Below are 20135 nucleotides of genomic sequence, written 5' to 3' on the forward strand. Positions count from 1 at the left end.
AAGTGGACATGATTTTTCAATTCTGAATATGGTGTAATTTTGTGCATCAACAAAATAAGGCCATTATACACACAGGACTAGTTTTATGAGGTCACAGTGATATTTTAATGGATATCACCCACCAGTGGGTGATCTCTCACACCAGTTGTTTGCCCTGAAGGGTGTTCCTATGGATAATAGGATTTCAATATTTTTTTATATGATGCCACTGATGACACATTTTTAACTCAACTTGCAAAATTATGCTCAGTTCCTTATCCAGTAAACATCTAAATCTGCCTCTGTCACAAGTTTACAAAGACTGATACTAGGTTTACCTCCCTCTTAAGAGTGAAAGACCATTTCATATTCCACAGTTTAAAATGTACTTCTCCACCATTGCTAAAATAGCCCTTTTCATCTACAAATCTTGAAAAAAATGGGGACCGTTACCCTTCCTCTGACTAACCCCTGTAAATGGTGTCCATTTTGGGACCTCTGAGCCATCAAATCTGTCCCTTCTCTGTGTCCTTCTCAAGCGTCCCTCGTACCCCAACCGTGAAACTCATAATGCCTCCCGGGGATGTTTTACAAGACATTAGCCAGCGAGATAATTTACGGGCTGGCTTCTGATTGTGGCTAATGAAGTCAGAGCTCCATCTCTAGAAAGCTAAAAATAAATATTATAACTCAATAAAGCTGGCTGTGAAATGTACTGGGTTCATTGGCCACAAAATCTATATTAGACACTAATGCCGAAAACAATTTTCAGGTCTATTTCTGGTGTGCTGAACTTTTGTGTGGTGCACCTGATGTTGTGAGAGAAATGCTTAGGAGTGGAAAGTCACTGGGGTTGAATTATAGCAGTTGACTTTTATTCTGTGCTAAAGAACTGCAGCACTGTGATTCAGTGTCTGTTCAAAGCGCTGGCGGCTTGGATTTCATTCTACCTTTTGTATTTATATTTTTAATAACCATTCGTATTACATCCTCGCACAACACTGTAGAAATGGTGGTAGCAAGCATCATACTGTGATACGTCAAGGAAAGCAGGTGATGACAAGTTAGTAACGAAAGGCAACTCCACAAATGGGCAGAGAAGTATGCCATCAATCATTGACTCGCATGGACCAAACAACAGACCACTCTCAATCACAATGCACTGTGATTGGTTCTAATCAATGAGTCACTGATAGCTATAAGGACCTGCATTGCCAGCGGGTATTTTTTTATAGCATGCAGTTCTCCAGCCAAAAGATGGTGCTATAGCCTCCTTGTCAAACGAACTGATGAGCCATCATTACTATTATCACATTTCCTTACCTGAACAAACTCTGTTAGTGATTTAATTACAGCCATTTCACATCATTACATGTTAATTCACAGATCAATGCACATGGCACATTTTACGCGTCATGCAGAGGTATAGATGATAGTACATTTTACTTAATGCATAGGAATATATCTTACTGTCCATCAAATTATTTATTAAGTAAGCTTTTAATGCTCATTTTAATAATTAAAATAATGAAAGAAATACTGAATCAAGAAAGGGCATTGACATTCTATAAAAAATATTTTAACAGTGATCTTTTTATAATGGTGTGGGGGTGTTGGAGAACCAGAAGCGACTAAGATAGGGGAACGAAAAGCTAACGCTACCGGAAGCGTTAGCCACAAAATCCCGAAGGACAAAGGAAAGGGAACACCCGCAAGTAAAACACAAAATAAATAAGATCCTTGGGAGAGCAACTCCCGCACACAAAGGATCATAAACAACAACAAAAAACACGGAGTAAAAAGCCACTCCGAAGGACCACCTTAAAAACTCCAGCCGTAAAACTGGCTCGTGAAACCAAAAGCGACCAGTGAAAAAGAGGGTGGAAAAAGAGGACCAGTGGTACAGAGGCGAAGCTCTGGTACCAAACCCAAAACTGGTCTTAAAAGAAAAGACAACAGAGTAGAAAAACTTACTCAGCGAAAAGAAAAACCTGAGACGCAGCTCAGAAACACACAAACAAAATACATTACCAGGAACAACGTCCCAATACCCACCGGCTCACACGAGCTCAAAATAAAAGTATAAATACTCTTAAGGCGTCAGAATGTGCTCACTGCGCTAAGAGACTGAATCGCCTTAAACGAGGACACAGAACCACCCACAAACACAATTCTGTAAACCGTCCTGCGAGCACCTATACCAATACCGTACCGGCTTTGTGATAACGGGGTTTTACACAGAAGCGCTGATGGCTGTTCTGTCAGTGCTTATAAAGGCACCTCCCCAGGTGAAAATAATTGGGAATCAGACACCTGGAACAAATTAAGAAGTTCTCAAAGGCCGGGTGCCTTCTAGTGGCAGCACAAGGCCACTACACCCCAGAACCATGACACTTTTATTACTGAATAACAGTAAAACACGAATTCACACATTTTAGCAGTGTCTTAAGATTTTGACATATATTTTAGCAGAAGGATTTTGAACAGTCTTCTGTTCCTCCTACTCACCTTCGACTATTTTATGCTTTCAAATAAAAAAGCAAGATTTGCCTCATGTTAAAAAAAGTGGGATTTAAAGCGATTTCACTCTGGCTACCTATAAGTGTTTGCCGGACCGTATCGGACTGTGGACTGTGACTGTTTTGCGTGTTTCATGGCTGTTGCTTCTGTATAAGAGTGCGCTAAACGAATGGCACGTAATGTCACGTTTGATGTGACAGGTTTGAGCACCAGTGGACAGTGCATTACATACGGTGAGTTATTTCTTTCATGAGTCATCCACATGTTCCACCTCAACCCCTCCCGTGACCCACCGACTGGCTTCCCACCCACAAGCTTTGGATCCGCTACATTAATCCCATTAGTTACAGCATTATCCCCGACAATTACCATATAATGAGTCCAGGCTCCCTGTGAATTTACACTGAACTGCTGGCTATAAAATCAATCTATAAAACATAGTGGGTTTCTTTTATTGATAGCACACACGGTAGCCATTTTGGGGTCAATGGAGATGAGGCCTCAATCTCTTATCACTGAGAAGTGGAATGACAGCAGTGTGATGTATAAGATAGACCTAAGTCCACTGCCACGTACTACCGAGCACCAAGCTCCACCAAGATCAGAGAAACTGATTATGTGTCATGTATTCATGTCCGAATAAATCAAATCAATTTTTTTTTTTTTTTTTTTTAAGAGTTCCCTTCTGCATTAAAAAAAAATCCCTTATGCACAGATCGCCCATTCTCGTGAATGAACAACTGATTTATTCTGTCACACTAGTAGATGACAGAATCTAGTTTGCAGAATTTAGTTTGCTCTCCGACTGTAATTTTGCATTACAGTGCATTCCCCCTCAGTGACATTTATGCAACCCCGGGGATTCATATTCGATCGTTTCCGGCAAAACTCGGCCCCAGATCGGACATCTCCGCCAAGGTTTCGGCCACCTCCGCGTCGGACTCGGTTGTTCTCGATAGTGCCGCTGAGCTGATTTTCGTCTCCCTCGTTCTCCGTGTTGTTGTTCTCGGTGACGCGACGGAGGTGTAGCCTGACGCGGTCTCTTACGTGTCGGCCTGAATAAAAGTGGAGCTCCGCGGGCCCGGGAGTGACGGAGGGAGTCTGTATCGGTAAGAGAAAGGAAGTGTCCGGGGGGGAAGGGAGCCAGGGTATGTCCCGGAGAGGGTACGAGTGCCGCTCGGATCGGCCCGGAGGAAACAAAGAGATCATGGCGGCGGCGGGCTTGTTGCAGGCAGTCAGGCGCGCGGGGAGGGGAGGCTGCGGCTGGGACAGGCAGGCGGGCAGCGGAGACTCCGAGCCAGGAGCGGGACATAGCTGGCTGGCGTGTTCGCGCTCAGTGCATGCCGAAATGCTAAGATAGTAAATGCCCGTCCGTGTGATGCGAGCTTTAAACGTGGGACGCAGTGCTGGTTTTAAGTGGCAACGCTATATGCCTCATTTTTTACTGATCTTGGGTTCCTCCGTGCATCGATGTAGTGGGAGGTTTTTCCAGAAATAAAAACAGTCTTGGGGAAAAAAACGGTCTCAATCGCTATTTATTCCCGTTACCTACTGCTGAAAAGGCAGGTTTGGTTCAAAAACTGAATAATGTTGGAGATGCGTGTGTACAGTACGGATTGACTAAACGAATGCATTTCCCCAGCAATTCGGACATGGGCTGCTGATCATTTTGATAGCTTGCTAATCGATTCTGCTAGCTATAAGAGCACTACATAAAAATGGGCCAGTTTTGGGATAAACTTGCGCATCCTTTTATTAGTAGTATGCTGCTAGTTTGCTATGCACATAGTTATTTATTAAAAGTATTACTACATGGCTAAATATATAAATCTGTTAGATCTAAGAAGCTGGCTAGCTAGTTGTAGGCAGTAAAAAAAAAAAGGCGGCAAATCGTGAAATGTGGTACTGTAACTGGTATACAAATTGATTTTTACGGCATAGCTAAATAAGTTACTTCGCTATCTGAGAGCCACTTACTAATGCTGAAATAATGTAAAATGTTTTTTCAAAGACTCACGTATTTTATGTCGAGTTGATACCGCAGCTATAGGACGTATAAATGCTATGCATAATGTCACAAAGAATGACGAACGGGTGTTAGATGTGCCTGGAAAAGAATTTGACGCGAAGAGTAGTTGAACAACCACGAATATGACAAGCACGGTTTAACGGCTAACGGTATTAGATTCGATGGTGGAACACAACCAATTTCTATTTTTATTTACTTTTTTTCCGGCGGGGATAAAAATGCCGTCTGTTTGGCAGGTTATGCATATCCACACGTGTTCTGGTTACAGAATGTCAGTCTATTCGGTCGCTGTGTCTACAACTATTACAGGATCAGGTTATTCCTCTGTGAAGGAACAGCTATTTCAGTGGGTTAAATGACCTCTCATGAGCTATTTAAAACAATCACTGGTAAATTCGATCTGTTCACCTGCAATTTTCCAGGAAACTCCATATAAATGTACAGTGTTGTTTGACAACTTGAATCATTTTTTTTTTTTTTTTTTAAGCGCTTTTAAGGTTCTGAGTGCCATTTCATGTGATTGACACATTAAAATTGATTTTATGATCACACCTGGTGGGGAAAAAACGAATGACTTGTACCTTTATCTTGTACCACACCACCAGAACCAAGGTGATACACGTCGATGGTATGAAAGCCTTGGTTTTGGCTGCGCAAACGAAACCTGTGCTCGAGTTTAGAAAGTGTTGATGAAGACCACAAATTGGCCTGGTTAGCGTAGCCTCAATGAGCTCAAGATTCTATGCAGTGGCGTAAATTAATTGGGATTGCGGGTGTGCCGTCCCGCCAAGTTACGCCTTGGCGGGGCGGCATGCCCCATACCTATACAGCACCGAGAATTTGGCACTTTTCAGGGTTCCCCACAGAAATAACCACAACGGCCACAGACTCTCAGCCCTTAAAAACATTAATATTTGCCGCATCACCGGCACTAGTACTGCGAGCCGTGCTTTTTCTTGTGGCAGTGAGTGCAATGGTTGACCCTCTCTGTCCGCGGGTACAGTTTGTGAGTTGAGCGCGTGCCGCTTTGACGGGTAAATTTTGACACGGTGCCTCTGGTTCGTGACAGGGCAGTGGCAGCGAACCCCTGCACGGTCTCTGAGCACCCCAAACCCCGTCCTCTCTTAGCTACGCTGTGAGCTGCCTGTGGGGTGCACTGGTGTTACACTATACAAGGCTCTACAGTGCTCCCATTTTAGGGGTATTCGTCCATGTAATTGAAGAGTCCTGGCTGGAAAAATAATTTAAGAGCACGCCTAGTTGGGATGCATTGGTACGTTCCTAAAATTTTCAATTTAGGAGCACCTGAGCGAAATTAGGTGAAAATGTTAGTGTAGAGCCCTGCTATGGCACATCTACGGAAGGCCATGCTAGGAAGATGGTTTGAGGAATAGCTTGTGCGTGCATGTGTGTGTGTGTGTGTGTGAGAGTGTGTGTGGGGGCTGTGTGTGTGTGTATACGTGTAAGCGTTTGTGTGTGTGTGTGTGTGTGTGAGAGAGTGTGTGTGGGGGCTGTGTGTGAGAGAGTGTGTGGGGGCTGTGTGTGTGAGAGAGTGTGGGGGCTGTGTGTGAGAGAGAGAGACAGAGGCAGTTCACTGCATGTCAAGTCCCAAGCTGTGAAACTGTGGGTGCGCTGCGGTGGCTGAGTGACCTTTACATGAAACGAGATGACCCGTTTGCCTGCCCACACACACATACGCACGCACGCACACACACACACACATACACACACACACACATACCCCCCCACACACACACATACAAACACACACACACATACCCCCACACACACATACAAACACACACACACATGCACACACGCACACACACACACACATGCACATACCCCCACACACACATACACACACACACACACACACATACCCACACGCACACACATACACGCACGCACACACACACACACCCCGCCCGTTTCGTGTACCGCGCGCGGCTCTGCGGGAGGGCAGCAGGCTGAACGTGGGCTTGCCTGTGCAGAGGTAAACTGCCTAACCTGCTCAGTAGCCCTGGGGTTTGAGGTGACACATTCCCCCCCCCGAAGACGGATGGGATGGGGGTGAGCGGGGGAGGGGGGATGGTATCGCGGGTGCAGAATCGTACGCGCCCCCTCCTCCCCCCAGTTTTCGTGGCGTTCCCGGGCCCAGCGGGGTCCCGGGGGCGTTCCCGTCCCCCCCGTTCCGCACACGGATCCGGATTGTGGAATTCTCCCGTGGCGGTGTTCCGGACCCGCTCTTTTCCCATCGCCAGTCCGGTTTTCGAAACCGTCTGCGGGAAACTGACATTTAACGCCCCCCTCCTTTTAAAGCAGGGGCTGCTGGGTAATGGGAGCTGTTCGCCTCGGTGGTTCGTAAGCAGGAGTGAACACGGTGTTACCTCCCCACGGCCTTATTCACTGGGTTACACACTCCGCCTCACAGTGCTTCCCTGCTTCCCCAGGCTGATGGGTCGTTTTTCACTGTGTGGGGGGGGGGGGGTCTGTGTAAAATACTGTGATTAACAGGCAAATATCAGCTCACAGAAAATCCTTATCCTTCCGCGATGGCTAAGCTCCTTGTTTTAAAGCTGTGGTTCACACGAGTGAATTTCCAGCAGTGGCAATGAAATTAATTCATTGCATATTCACTCCTCACCTGCGAGCCCCTTACTCACTCGACCCATCATCCCTCACTTCCCTGGCTCTGTCAGCGGTCTTATTTAACGGTAGGAATCATCGCGTCTCCTGTGGCCCTGAAAAGCGCTGGTTTGAATCTGCATTAAAGCTGTGAGCCAATGAAACCGGGGCATTAAAGCTGTGAGCCAATGAAACCGGGGCATTAAAGATGTGAGCCAATGTGACCGGGGCATTGAGGCCGTGAGCCAATGAAACCGGGGCATTGAGGCCGTGAGCCAATGAAACCGGGGCATTGAGGCCGTGAGCCAATGAAACCGGGGCATTGAGGCCGTGAGCCAGTGTGGTCCCAGTTACCTGTGGACCCGCTGAAGGTTTCACACGGCAGCTGAATTGGACCTGGGTCCGAATGAGCCTTAAATTAGGCACGGGAGGGAAGCTTGGCCTGTCTCTGTACGGCTGGTATGGCCTGTCTCTGTATGGCTGATATGGCCTGTCTCTGTGCGGCTGATATGGCCTGTCTCTGTATGGCTGATATGGCCTGTCTCTGTATGGCTGGTATGGCCTGTCTCTGTATGGCTGATATGGCCTGTCTCTGTGCGGCTGGTATGGCCTGTCTCTGTATGGCTGGTATGGCCTGTCTCTGTATGGCTGATATGGCCTGTCTCTGTGCGGCTGGTATGGCCTGTCTCTGTATGGCTGATATGGCCTGTCTCTGTGCGGCTGATATGGCCTGTCTCTGTATGGCTGATATGGCCTGTCTCTGTATGGCTGGTATGGCCTGTCTCTGTATGGCTGATATGGCCTGTCTCTGTGCGGCTGGTATGGCCTGTCTCTGTATGGCTGGTATGGCCTGTCTCTGTATGGCTGATATGGCCTGTCTCTGTGCGGCTGGTATGGCCTGTCTCTGTATGGCTGGTATGGCCTGTCTCTGTATGGCTGATATGGCCTGTCTCTGTGCGGCTGGTATGGCCTGTCTCTGTATGGCTGATATGGCCTGTCTCTGTACAGCTGGTATGGCCTGTCTCTGTATGGCTGGTATGGCCTGTCTCTGTATGGCTGATATGGCCTGTCTCTGTGCGGCTGGTATGGCCTGTCTCTGTACAGCTGGTATGGCCTGTCTCTGTATGGCTGGTATGGCCTGTCTCTGTACAGCTGGTATGGACTGTCTCTGTATGGCTGGTATGGCCTGTCTCTGTACAGCTGGTATGGCCTGTCTCTGTATGGCTGGTGTGGCCTGTCTCTGTATGGCTGGTGTGGCCTGTCTCTGTACAGCTGGTATGGCCTGTCTCTGTATGGCTGATATGGCCTGTCTCTGTATGGCTGATATGGCCTGTCTCTGTACGGCTGATATGGCCGGTCTTCTTTGGTCTATACCCCAGCTCTCAATTTATTCAGCCAAAGATGGTTCGTTAGGAGAGTCTTTTGAATTCGGAGTGAACCCTTAACTTCCCAGCTCGGAAACTCCAAATGAGCGTTGTATGTTTTTATTGGATGTGAAGCACCTCATGGACCTGGCTTGTAACTCGCTCGCTCACTCACTCACGCATTCACACACACACACACACACACACACACTCACTCACTCACTCACTCACTCACGCATTCACACACACACACACTCACTCACTCACAAACTCCCTCGCTCACTCACTCACTCACACGCACACTCACTCACTCACACACACTCACTGACAAACTCACTCACACACACACACTCACTCACATTTAGCAGGCTGAAGATTCTCCACCAGGGGGAGCTATTGGCACTCAAGGTGCTTCGCATCAATGGCCCTGTGTGTCCTTGTTGTTGTCACGGTCATTCCCGTTCAGTCAGTCCCGAGCCAGTGATGCTTCTCCTGTGACCTCACATACACCAGCGCTATTCCATAGGCCTGCATGCAGAGCAGGAGGCTCATGGGTTAGCTTTCACTTCTCAGAGGATAGCGAGCCCTCCCAGCTGAGCGCTTCTCAGAGCCAAGCCGCGCTCCGCCCAGCGCAGAAGCACCCGCCACCGCGATCGACCGCCGCTTACCCCTCAGTGGGTGATCTTGGTTAAGGACGCCAGAGGGAGCGGTCTGTCCTGCGGCAGCATTTGGAACGGATTCTCTGGAACCGTTGCAGGAGCGTTCTGGCTCAGTTTGTTAAGACTGGGGTGGTACCCAAAGGCAGGCAGTTGTTTGAGTGAGTGAGGACGGCCCATCCGTAAAAGAAAAAAAAAATTTTTGCACAGGGCAAACGTGTGTTGGGAACGTGTGGAGGATAAGGGGTCTGAACTGCGTCAGAAACGGGACGGTTTTTTGGCACCGAGGGTAGAAGGTGAGGGGAGTTTATTTGGCACGCTGAACTTTTACACATCTTTCATGCACAGACCCACTTCAGCATCCGTTCTTTAAGAAGAGGGTTGAGTGCAGCTAACGAAATGCATCCAGTGAGGGCTGAGTCGGTGAAATTCGACGACGTTCGCTTGCTCAGTACAAACTGCACACGTTCCCTTGGTGTCTCATTGTCAGATCCTGAAGAAGCCCTAAAGAACCCACTCACTCCTAACATGCTTGTTGCAGTAACGTCCCCCATGCCTATCTAGCACCCCTGTGATCTGTATATTACAGCACAGGCATTTAGCAGACACTCTTCTTCAGAGCGACTTACACAACTTCTACACAGCATTTGCATTGCTATCCATTTATACAGCTGGATATGTACTGCAGCCATGCAGGTTAAGTACCTTGCTACAAGGATACAACGGTAGTGTCCTACCTGGGAATTGAACCTGTGACCTTTAGGTTGCTAGACCGGCTCCTTAGACACTACCAACCGTATATATTTGTATATTTGAATGCAAGTGTGGTGTGCAGTCAGTTTCCACAGCAACCTGGAATGTTGTGAACATGAGGTCATGAGCAGAGCAGTTCTGCCTTTCGCAGAGACCCTTTCATAGGTCGTGCCCTTTTAGTTCTGTTCGTGATTCAGGACGACAGACATGATTGTCCCGCAGCGTCAGCCATTTTTGTTGTGGTAGTTGGGGTAATTAAACATTGGGTTTGGATCATCCAACATTACCAGAAGAAACTATGGGTGCCTTTGGCAATGTGTTGCATCGTGTAAAAAGCTACGTTTCACTGCAATAGAGAATACTTAACGTTATGCTTTCCAGGATAGCCTCCATTTAGAGTTGTAATATTGTTATATTTGAAAGTAAAATTGAGATTCAAGTAGCATATAATTAGTGGGTAACTCATACATTGTTAATGTGCAATAATGTTACTTTTATGACTTTGGCATCAAATGGTTCTGTTATTTCTTCATGAACCACACTGAACAGAAGCGATTCTGCCCTACCAGGAGCATTTTAAGACTTAAATTAAAGGTTAAATTCAACACAGTTTTCACTTCATGCATCTGGTTCATCAATGAGATGCAGGTCAAATCTGAGAGTGATGTGTGGTAAAATGCTGCCTGTCACCATGGAGAACACAGGGGGTTTTATTGTGATGTCAGGGCTTTATTGTGATGTCATGGCTTTATTGTGATGTCAGCGGGTTCTCCACGGTAACAGTAGAGCATCACCCCCTCCCCCTCCCCTCTGTGTCCCCAGTTAACTAAATGACCATGGAATCGGCCGCAGATTCTCAGCAGGGGGGGGACACTGCTGTCACGGAAACGGAGAGCCAGCAGATCACCCAGGCGCAGATCGCCACGCTGGCGCAGGTGAGCACCCCCCAAAAAAGCACACGCATCCGCCCCCGCTCTCTGTGCACGTTCACTGAAAGGGGCGAGTCGCCATTATTTGCAAATGGTTCCCGGTGAAGCTTCCGCTGAGTCAAATGAAAATGGCAGGCCCACACAGATCACATGACCAGAGCCCAACCAATCACAGGTACGATGCCAGTGAGGCCAAGCCAAGCATTTAAACTGCCAGGTATTTCCATGCGATTGGTGGTTTTATTATTTTGGCATGGAATCGGCAAGCCGCAGTCTGTAACAGGAACTGGTAAGCTAACACTCTGACTGCCCCAGCTAGCTCTTTTGTTTCTTTATAGCGCTGATGTATTCTTTGTACTCTTGGCTCCAGTAACGTAACAATGACTGCTCAGTCCTTTTTGTGTTTGACTGTAATATTAAACAGTGCTTCTGGGTTCGGTGCTCATTGACAGTTGAGGTCTGGAGGACTTTTTTGAGCATTGAAACAAACGGCCCCCTGTAGACTCAGACAGATTGATTGTGGTCCAGTGAGAGCCCACCTGGCAAACCCAAACGGGCCGAACCGTCCCCCAAACCAGCCGAACCGCCCCCAAACCAGCCGAACCATCCCCAAACCAGCCGAACCGCCCCGTTCCTCTTACGGGAGCTGCCCTCACCTGAGACCAGGTGTGCCTTTAACCCTGAACAGGTGTGCACGTGGTTCAGCTTCAAAGTGCACGCATGAAAGAGGTCCCGGTCGCCGTCCCGTTTCCAGGGAGACAGTTAACACTTTTATTTACCGCGGACTGCTTCGAGCGTGCAGGGGGCCGGGACGGGGCCTGTTTCCGAGCAACAGCGTGTGCCTGTGCCCCTGTCCCGCAGGTTTCCATGGCGGTGGGGCACGGGACCTCCACGGGGCCCACGGTGACGCTGGTGCAGCTGCCCAACGGGCAGACGGTGCAGGTGCACGGGGTCATCCAGGCCGCCCAGCCCTCCGTCATCCAGTCCCCCCAGGTGCAGACCGTCCAGGTGAGCCGGGGGCGCGGCCGGCCTGCAGGGGGCGCTGTTCCGAACCTGCCACTTCCACACTAAATAAGCATTTGCATGTCAGTTAGAGATTTTATACCTGGCAGGAAAAAAAATTGTTAAGTATTTTTTTAAATTGTACATAATACATAAATACATTTTTAAATTGTACATAATAAAAGGGCCTTGATGTAGACGTTCTCCAGCGAGCGTACGGTGAAGGCATTGCAAACGGCCGTATCCGTTCAGCTGAGTGACCTGGTTTCAGATCTCCACCATCGCGGAGAGCGAGGACTCCCAGGAGTCGGTGGACAGCGTGACGGACTCGCAGAAGCGCCGGGAGATCCTGTCCAGACGACCGTCCTACAGGTGCGCGCCCCCCCCTCCCCTCCCCCCCCTCCCGGATAAACGGTCTGTCTGGAGCAGGTGCTCAGGCCCATCGACTTTGTGCTGTGACTTCACACGAGACCTGATTAACGCGGAGACATTCAAGTGAAGGCCGTGTCCGAATCGACTGTCGAGTAAACAAGTTGCGTATAACACGTATACTCATTAGTAAGTGGCGAGTGTTGCCAAAATGGCCTTGGTCTTGAGCCCTGGAGAAGTGTCTGCCTGTGTGCTTCCCGATTAGAGTACATACCAGTTACACAGTCACTGCAAGGTTCATTACACTTAAACACACAGCACCTTCTAAATTCTGCTACGTCTTCACACAGTGACATAACTTCCCTGTAGCCTTTTTTCCCTCTTCGGCACGGTGCTTCCAGAAAGGCCCGTTGTTGCCCGAAACGGACGAGCCCATTGGCCGAACCCCCAGATTGACAGTTGTGCGTAGGCTTAGCGGGCGCGCCGGCATTGCCGTGTTGTCACGGTGACCGTCCCTCTGCAGGAAGATCCTGAACGACCTGTCGTCGGACGCCCCCGGGGTCCCCCGGATAGAGGAGGAGAAATCGGAGGAGGACTCCGCCCCCGCCATCACCACGGTTACCGTGCCGACGCCCATCTATCAGACCAGCAGCGGGCAGTACAGTGCGTCACCCCTCAACCCTTTCACACGCACGCACGCACACACACACACACACGCGCACGCATACACTCGCACACTCACACACACATGCACACTGTGCTCTCTCTCTCTCACACTCACACACACACACACATTCTCAGACATGTACGCACACACTAACACACACATACACACACACTCTCACACAAACACACACACACTCTCTCACACAAGCTCACACATGAACATGCACTCTGGCTCTCTCACACACACACACGCGAATGTGACAAGAATGAGAACCAACAGCACTACTGGCCTCAATGGCCAGATATGAGTATCCCTAGACTATGGCTTAGACCGGTAAATCATTTCAAGACAGCCGTGTATTAGAACAATAAAAGCCCTGAATGGATTGACGCTTGTGCGAGAGCTGGACTGAGCGCGCTCATTCAGAGGGGTTCTGAGGCAGCAGCAGGTGTTGCTGCGCTGTGATGTCATATCCAGGTGCGTTTGAGCAGGTGCTGCTGTGCTGTGATGTCATATCCAGGTGCGTTTGAGCAGGTGTTGCTGCGCTGTGACGTCATATCCAGGTGTGTTTGAGCAGGTGTGTGCAGGTATCCTCACTAACGTGTCCGTCGCTTTGCGCCGTCCCCCCCTTCTCCCTTCTCCCCGCAGTCGCCATCACGCAGGGCGGGGCCATCCAGCTGGCCAATAACGGCACAGACGGGGTGCAGGGCCTGCAGACGCTGACCATGACCAACGCCGCGGCCGCCCAGCAGGGCACCACCATCCTGCAGTACGCCCAGACCACCGACGGGCAGCAGATCCTGGTGCCCAGCAACCAGGTGGTGGTGCAAGGTGAGGGCACAAGCGTTTACACACACACATGCACATGCATGCACACGCATACACACATACACACACATGCACATGCACGCACACGCATACACACATGCACATGCACGCACACGCATACACACATACACATACACATGCACATGCACGCACACGCATACACACATACACATGCACATGCACGCACACGCATACACACATACACACACATATACACATGCACGCACACGCATACACACAGACACATACACAAGCTCAGGCACGCATACGCATACACGTGCACTTATATACACGTACACGTACAAACGCACACACACATAAAAACACACACTCTCTCACACACACACACACTGCTCACCGACACACATGCAGTTTTACAGCACTGCCTGTAGAGGTCAGCCCTGGAGGAGTTCCGCTTTTATCCGTGTACTGACTCAAACCCATGTACGCCCACGCGCACACACACAAAGACACACACACACATGCCCGCGCACTAACACACACACACACACACTGCCCGAGGAGGAGTTCCGCTTTTCTCTTTATACTGACTCAAACCCATGTACCCAACCCACTCACGCACACACACACACATGCCCACGCACTAACACACACACAAACACACACACACACATGCCCGCGCACTAACACACACACACACTGCCCGAGGAGGAGTTTCGCTTTTCTCCGTGTACTGACTCGAACCCGTGTTCCCGCCAGCTGCCTCTGGGGACGTCCAGGCCTACCAGATCCGCACAGCCCCGACCAGCACCATCGCCCCCGGCGTGGTGATGGCCTCCTCCCCTGCCCTGCCCAGCCAGGGGGCCCCCGAAGAGGCCACCCGCAAGCGAGAAGTCCGTCTCATGAAGAACAGGTACGCCCCGAAGAGATGAAACCCATCCTCAGTCCGTACCGTCAGATCCGTCAGTACCACAAGGTCTGTCTGTAAAACAGGGCCCATCAGTACTATAAGGTCTGTCAGTACCATAAAGCCCGTCAGTACTATAAGGTCTGTCAGTACCATAAAGTCCGTCAGTACTGTAAGGTCTGTCAGTACGATAAAGTTTGTCAGTACCACAAGGTCCGTCAGTACTATAAGTTCTGTCAGTACTATAAGGTCTGTCAGTACAATAAAGTATGTCAGTTTTTCGTTTGCTTTAGTCTCTACCACCTGCCTCTCTCCTGCGTAACACACCTCCAGTCCTGTGCTTTTACACATTTATTTTTACATTAGAAATGTAGCGGACTCTCTTACCCAGAGGGCAGTGCAAGCACAAGCGCAGAGATCAGGGCTGAATGAGCAGTGATTCCCTTGGTGGAGGGCGAGGGGGAAGTGTAGTCCCCAGAGGGGCAGAAAGCGCACCAAGCGCATCTCGTCCATTAGCATTCCTTGTTTCCATAATTAGGTTGCGAATGTTTGTCACGTTTATTAGCTATTACGAGAGCTCTGTTTTCGTGTTGCCAGGCGGGTTTTATAGCCCGTAAATTAGCCCGGCAGAGGCCAGGAGGCAGTAACCTGCCAGCGTTCATTAAGAAGCATCACAATGCAGCACCTGAACCGTCCCGATGAATCACGCCGCTCCGTCCGACGCCCTGCAGCGGGGCTGTTTATTCAGCGCTGTAGCCCGAGTGGTGTATTTATCCCCTCCACTCGGCCATAACCAGCCTGCTCGCCCCTAATGCGCTTCGTCTGCTGATGATTGAAGCCGCTTTGCTTTCGGTTAACACTGAAACATTGTGAAGTGGTTTTTATGACAGGCCTCGTTTTTAATGGCTCAATAACGGCGGAATTGATTTCGCTTGTCAGACGATGAAGATGTACCGTACGGGCTCTACCCTCCTCACCTCTTCCTTCACTGTCCAGTAGCGAGAAGCGCAATTCTGGTGCCTGGAGCAGCTCCAAAGGGGAGGGTGGCCTAGCTCCAAAGGGGAGTGGCCTAGCTCCAAAGGGGAGTGGCTTAGCTCCAAAGGGGAGTGGTCTAGCTCCAAAGAGGAGTGGTCTAGCTCCAGACTGGCAGAGTTTAGTGTAACCCTAACCCCCCTACTCTAACCCAGCCCTCTTTGGAGGTAGGTAATGCCCCTTTGGAGCTAGGCCACTCCCCTTTGGAGCTGGGCCACTCCCCTTTGGGGTGGCTCCAGGCTCCAGAAATGCATACTGTCCAGTGTCCTGCTCTGACTGTCATATCCCTCCCGGCCACAGGGAGGCAGCGCGGGAATGCCGCCGGAAGAAGAAGGAGTACGTCAAGTGTCTGGAGAACCGCGTGGCGGTGCTGGAGAACCAGAACAAAACCCTCATCGAGGAACTGAAGGCACTTAAGGACCTGTACTGCCATAAATCTGAGTAGCCCCCCCCCCCCCCCCCCAAACTCCCCTCCTGTACACACTCAGCTTGGCTTCAGCCATCTGGGCAGAGACAGACTATTGTTTTTCTAACTGTTTTTTTAATGCTACAAACTGCCTATAAGAAAATACAGGTATAGGGAGGAAGAAAAAAATAATAACGTAATGAGTGTGAAGGTGTTCATTTCCCCCGTCTCTGCTTGTAAGATCATGACCTTGAAGACGAGGAACCGAACACACTTTGAGTCAGTCCGGAGTATTCGTTTTTACTTCCCACAAGTTTTTATGTGACGGGAGAGAACATGCAGGAGGTTCGGCTGGGGGGACGTTTGGTTGGGCGTTTTGGGGAGCGGTCCAGGTCTGGCCCCGGAAAATCGGAGTCCACTGCGGAAACCTTCGCAGTGGGGCTCGGGGGGGCTTGTGTGTCTCCTTCCGTTAAAATACCGCACGGCCTCACGAAGGATTTCCACCTCTTTCTCCGACGGATCCACAGAACGGAACGCAAGGCCTTCTGGGAAACGGAAGCCGCCGCTTTGTTTTTTTTTCTCCTCAAGGTTTCTGGCCCCTGTGAGCCACCGTATTCTGCCCGTGACCCCGCCTTTGTCACGCCTACTCCAGCACCCGGAAATACGGAAATATGTGTGAAAAACAGAACTGGAGTCAGTGTCATACGGGCAGTGTGTATGTGTGTGTGATACAGCACTGGAGTCAGTGTCATACGTGTAGTGTGTGTGTGTGTGTGTGATACAGCACTGGAGTCAGTGTCATACGTGCAGTGTGTGATACAGAACTGGAGTCAGTGTCATACAGTGTGAGTAAACTACCCCTTTCTTTTCAGTTCTCCAGTTGCTAACGTTACCGAGTTCAGATCCCATCATGAAATATCTTCTCTTTTTGGTGTTGTGGAGTTTTTTTTTTTTTGTTTGTTTTGTTTTCTTTGTATTTCTGGAACTTTAAAAAATTTTGTTTGTTGACTATACAAAAGTGTGGTTGAGAAATGGTTAATTGGCTAGCTGTAAACCCAGGTGGAAGATGGATCCCTGATTATTGTCGTTGAGAAATGTTTCTGCAAAATGACTGTACCCTTCAGTACACACACATTGTCTGGGGCATTCTTTCTTTGCACCTGTGAAGCTACAGTGCTTTCTGGACAACAGGTTCCTCCTGCATGGATAATCCCAGATATGTGAGAGTAGGGTGTTTTGGGTGAACAGGAGAGACTTTGAGAGTGCCTGCAAACAGAAGCGTTCCTGCCTCTCTGACCGTGTGGAACTGCACCCCTGCGGTAAAGCACAGGAGACCCCGTTATGAGGACACTGCAGACGTCTGGGCTGGTCACTGACGGGCGCGTTTTGGACGGGGGGGAGACGAGCACCCGGCCCGCGATTTAGGCCTCGCCCCACACTCCCTCAGAGTCCCGTCTCAGCTCCAGTTCCTACATCATCACAGTTCAATCTGCGGGATTTAAACAAATGATAATTTCACGTTTTGGGTGGGGACGAGGAAGAGCCGGTTGCAGTGCAGGTGTCCCGTGTTGAGTCAGCGGAGAAGCAAGCAAGAAGCATGCCCCACCCCCCCCCTTTCCCGCCTGTACCTTTACAGCCAGGCCCGCTGCCAAATCGCTCCTCAGTCCAGGAGGACCACGCCCATCAACTGTCCCCGAAACACAGCCAGAAATGAATCCAGTTATGCAGAGGACTGCTCTGAGTGGATTTAAGTCCTAGATTTGGGATGGGTGAAGTGGGAACCCAGTGCTATTGAGAGCACTGAAGTCACTCTAAGTCATCACACACTGGTCCTTGTTCTTACAACAAGCTTGGGGATCCATCTTCTGAACCAATTTTTTTTTTGTTTTTTGTTTTTAAATACAAAACAACATTTTACATGTCATATTCTGTTAAGTGCAGGATTAAGGAATGCCATATTGTGTTATTACACAACCTTTTGTTGTGATTACTTGGAAGCAGTGGTCTGATTTTGCTACACGTATTTTATTTTGTAAAACCGTTTGCTATTTTTCGTTCATTTATATATATTTTTTTTCTTATTGTTACCACCAATATGGAATTATTTTATTTGTATTTAAAACAAAATAGAAAATATATATATACAATATATATATTATATATATATATATGGTCTGCCTGTGCAGTTTCTCAAGCTATTACATTTTTGGCAGCTATTTGACTAAAAAAAAAGACGCCTTTGTGGGGATCAGTGTGTTTTGGGTGTTCTGTTCCACTCTGTGAATGACTTCACCAGCATAATTTACTGGCTTGTAGGTTTCTGACATAATTGCATACATATACACACACACACACAGAGCACAAATGTCAATTTTTTTTCTGTACATCCTTGAATAGGGTCTTGAAACTCAGTTGTAGAATCTATTTGCTTGCATCTAAATGCATTTTCGCTCTGGGTGTTGACATCAGCCTCAGAAACCAACACAAAAACAGTTTTATGACTGTTTCGCAAGTACGCATATGTTAAGCAGGTCTTGTATGTATGTTGCTATATACGGAGCCAGGGTCAGTTAAAAAATTTATCCCTCGATTGTACTCCATTAAAACGGAATCCATGTTGAAAAAATAAGCTAATTCCTTAACCCTGTTGAGGAAAACTACAGCTCCCATGATTCTTAGCGGCACATTTAAAAGGATATTGCAGTCCAACCAGCACCTTAGCCTACTGCAATAATAAAATGCATTTAAATAAAACAATAGGAGGCTGGTTGGCTGTATAAATGGCAGATCTTTTTTTAAGCTTATTTTAAATCCAGAGTCAATCATATTTAGATCTGGTTATGTAACAGTTTTTTTTTGCATAAGCTACATATTGTTGAACACAGGTAATCAGACCAGCAGGTCTGTTGCCTCTGTTTGGGTTGGTTGCTAGGGCTGGTGCTGCTGTCTTTCATTTTGATCTGCATGTCCAAACTCATTTCAGCCTCTTCCAAAAATAAATAAATAAAATAATTACTAGTTTAATAACAACAGCTAAGTTATCGCGCTCGGCCTGGAGAGTTTCCTTTGTCAATAATCTGGAGGAGGGAAATTTAATAGAGCAGAAGAAAAAAAAATTGAAGTATGTGAACCTCTTCATGTATAGTCCCTATTTTTTACTGTGGATATCGAGAGCGTTGATACATCATCGCTTTGCTTGCTTTATTTTTATAAAAGAATTGTTCAAATGTACAGTATTCATGTGTTAATGTGTTTAATATTGTGAATGGGGAAAGGTTGCAGAGAGCAAAGCCGCCATGAAACGCTGGTCTGTGTGTGTGGAGGCTGCCGCAGGGAGGCAGGTGTGCTGTCGTTCGCCTCCGGGGCTACGCTGATGGTCATAGCGTGTTGCCGGGGATAGCGTTTCTGTGACCCGCGCAAGGCCGCACGCGGTCGCTGAGCGTCCCATCAGCTTCCGGTCTCCGGCCTCGGCGCTGCTGGTTACATCGTGGCGCAGGCCATCAGCGCTTCCCCGAGCCGGATCCCGGCATGACAAACGGCCGTGGTCATCACCAACGGCAGGCTGCTTTGAGGCTTAAGATTTATGGTGGCTCTTTCACCGCGGGGAAACTTAAATCGACGCGGCAGCACACCTTTAATCACGTAGATTTTCCTCCCTCGGTGCTCTCTCGACCGTTTGTTTTCTGACAGTTTCGACATGACGGAGCACTGAAGCATAAAACCGCGAAGCGTACTGCCCCAAAGTAAACGCAGTGTGATTATCTTCTATTGATAATCACCCTGATTTAGCTCGCATATAAAAAGGGAATATATTTAGACAGCTGTATTGAGGTTTCGGGGTGGGGTTAACTAGCTGACTTGAGCAGTGGCTTGTATTTACTGTATTTTTTATGTGATTAAACAAGGCACGCCTGACTGCGCAGGACAGCCACGGACATTTATGGTTATGGGAAATATAGCTCTTAGCAACAGTTGCCGCTTTGTTTCTGTAACCCGGTGGCATCTCCTGCCCAATCAGAATGGAGAATGGTTGAGGAAGGCGAGATTGACGGCAGCTGACCGCAAGAAACGCTTTTTGTATATTAAATAACATCTCTGTATATAC

At 48.6% G+C, this 20135-nt stretch overlaps 1 protein-coding gene across 1 annotated transcript; it reads left to right on the forward strand.

The window, feature by feature from the left end:
* The first annotated feature begins 3448 nt into the window (after positions 1–3448).
* creb1b (cAMP responsive element binding protein 1b) lies at positions 3449–19043 on the forward strand. Its single transcript, XM_064329575.1, has 8 exons — positions 3449–3608; positions 10752–10864; positions 11720–11866; positions 12132–12232; positions 12753–12892; positions 13545–13727; positions 14445–14598; positions 15925–19043. The coding sequence occupies exons 2-8, from the start codon at positions 10760–10762 to the stop codon at positions 16067–16069; spliced, it is 975 nt and encodes a 324-aa protein (XP_064185645.1). The 5' UTR covers positions 3449–3608; positions 10752–10759; the 3' UTR covers positions 16070–19043.
* The last annotated feature ends 1092 nt before the right edge of the window (positions 19044–20135 follow it).

Source organism: Anguilla rostrata, chromosome 3 (assembly GCF_018555375.3).
Source record: "Anguilla rostrata isolate EN2019 chromosome 3, ASM1855537v3, whole genome shotgun sequence".
Taxonomy (NCBI): Eukaryota; Metazoa; Chordata; class Actinopteri; order Anguilliformes; family Anguillidae; genus Anguilla; species Anguilla rostrata.